The 535-nt window shown below is 47.1% G+C and overlaps 1 protein-coding gene across 1 annotated transcript; it reads left to right on the plus strand.

Annotated features, from left to right (window-relative positions):
- Positions 1-5: 5 nt before the first annotated feature.
- LOC109117328 (polygalacturonase-like) lies at positions 6-501 on the plus strand (the record flags this gene model as incomplete). Its single annotated transcript, XM_019204220.1, has 2 exons — positions 6-152; positions 244-501. Coding segments are annotated over 2 exons (405 nt in total), but the record flags the coding sequence as incomplete, so codon positions are not given.
- Between the last annotated feature and the right edge of the window lie 34 nt (positions 502-535).

The following is a 535-nucleotide window of genomic DNA, read 5'->3' on the forward strand; positions in this document are numbered from 1 at the left end:
CTGATAATGGCCTCAGGATCAAGACCTACCCTTCTTCCGCCTCTTCGATCACAGTCTCTGATATCCATTTTGAGGATATTATCGTGAAGAATGTCTTCAATCCCATCCTCATCGATCAGGAGTATTGCCCTTGGAACAAATGCAACAAAGCCGTAAGTTTATTCTCTCTCTGCATGGGCATGAAACCCTAATCCTAGGGAGTTACTTGACTAACACGTCACCGATTTATTTCTTGATGATCAGAAACCTTCGACGGTGAAGCTGGTGAACATTAGTTTCAAGAGGATCAGAGGAACATCGGGGAATAAAGACGCAGTGAGGCTGTTGTGTAGCAAAGCAGTGCCGTGTACGAACGTGGAAGTAGGAGACATCGATCTGAGATACGGAGGAGCGGACGGTCCTGCAACGTTCCAATGTTCGAACGTAACTCCCAAGCTCTCGGGAACTCAGTTCCCAAAGGCATGCAGCAGCGCCATGGTCAAACCCCTCAATGATGTCTGAATGATTCTCTCGAACGAATCGATCACTTCTTCTC

This window comes from Tarenaya hassleriana, unplaced genomic scaffold (genome assembly GCF_000463585.1).
Source record: "Tarenaya hassleriana unplaced genomic scaffold, ASM46358v1 Cleome5161, whole genome shotgun sequence".
NCBI classification, from domain to species: domain Eukaryota; kingdom Viridiplantae; phylum Streptophyta; class Magnoliopsida; order Brassicales; family Cleomaceae; genus Tarenaya; species Tarenaya hassleriana.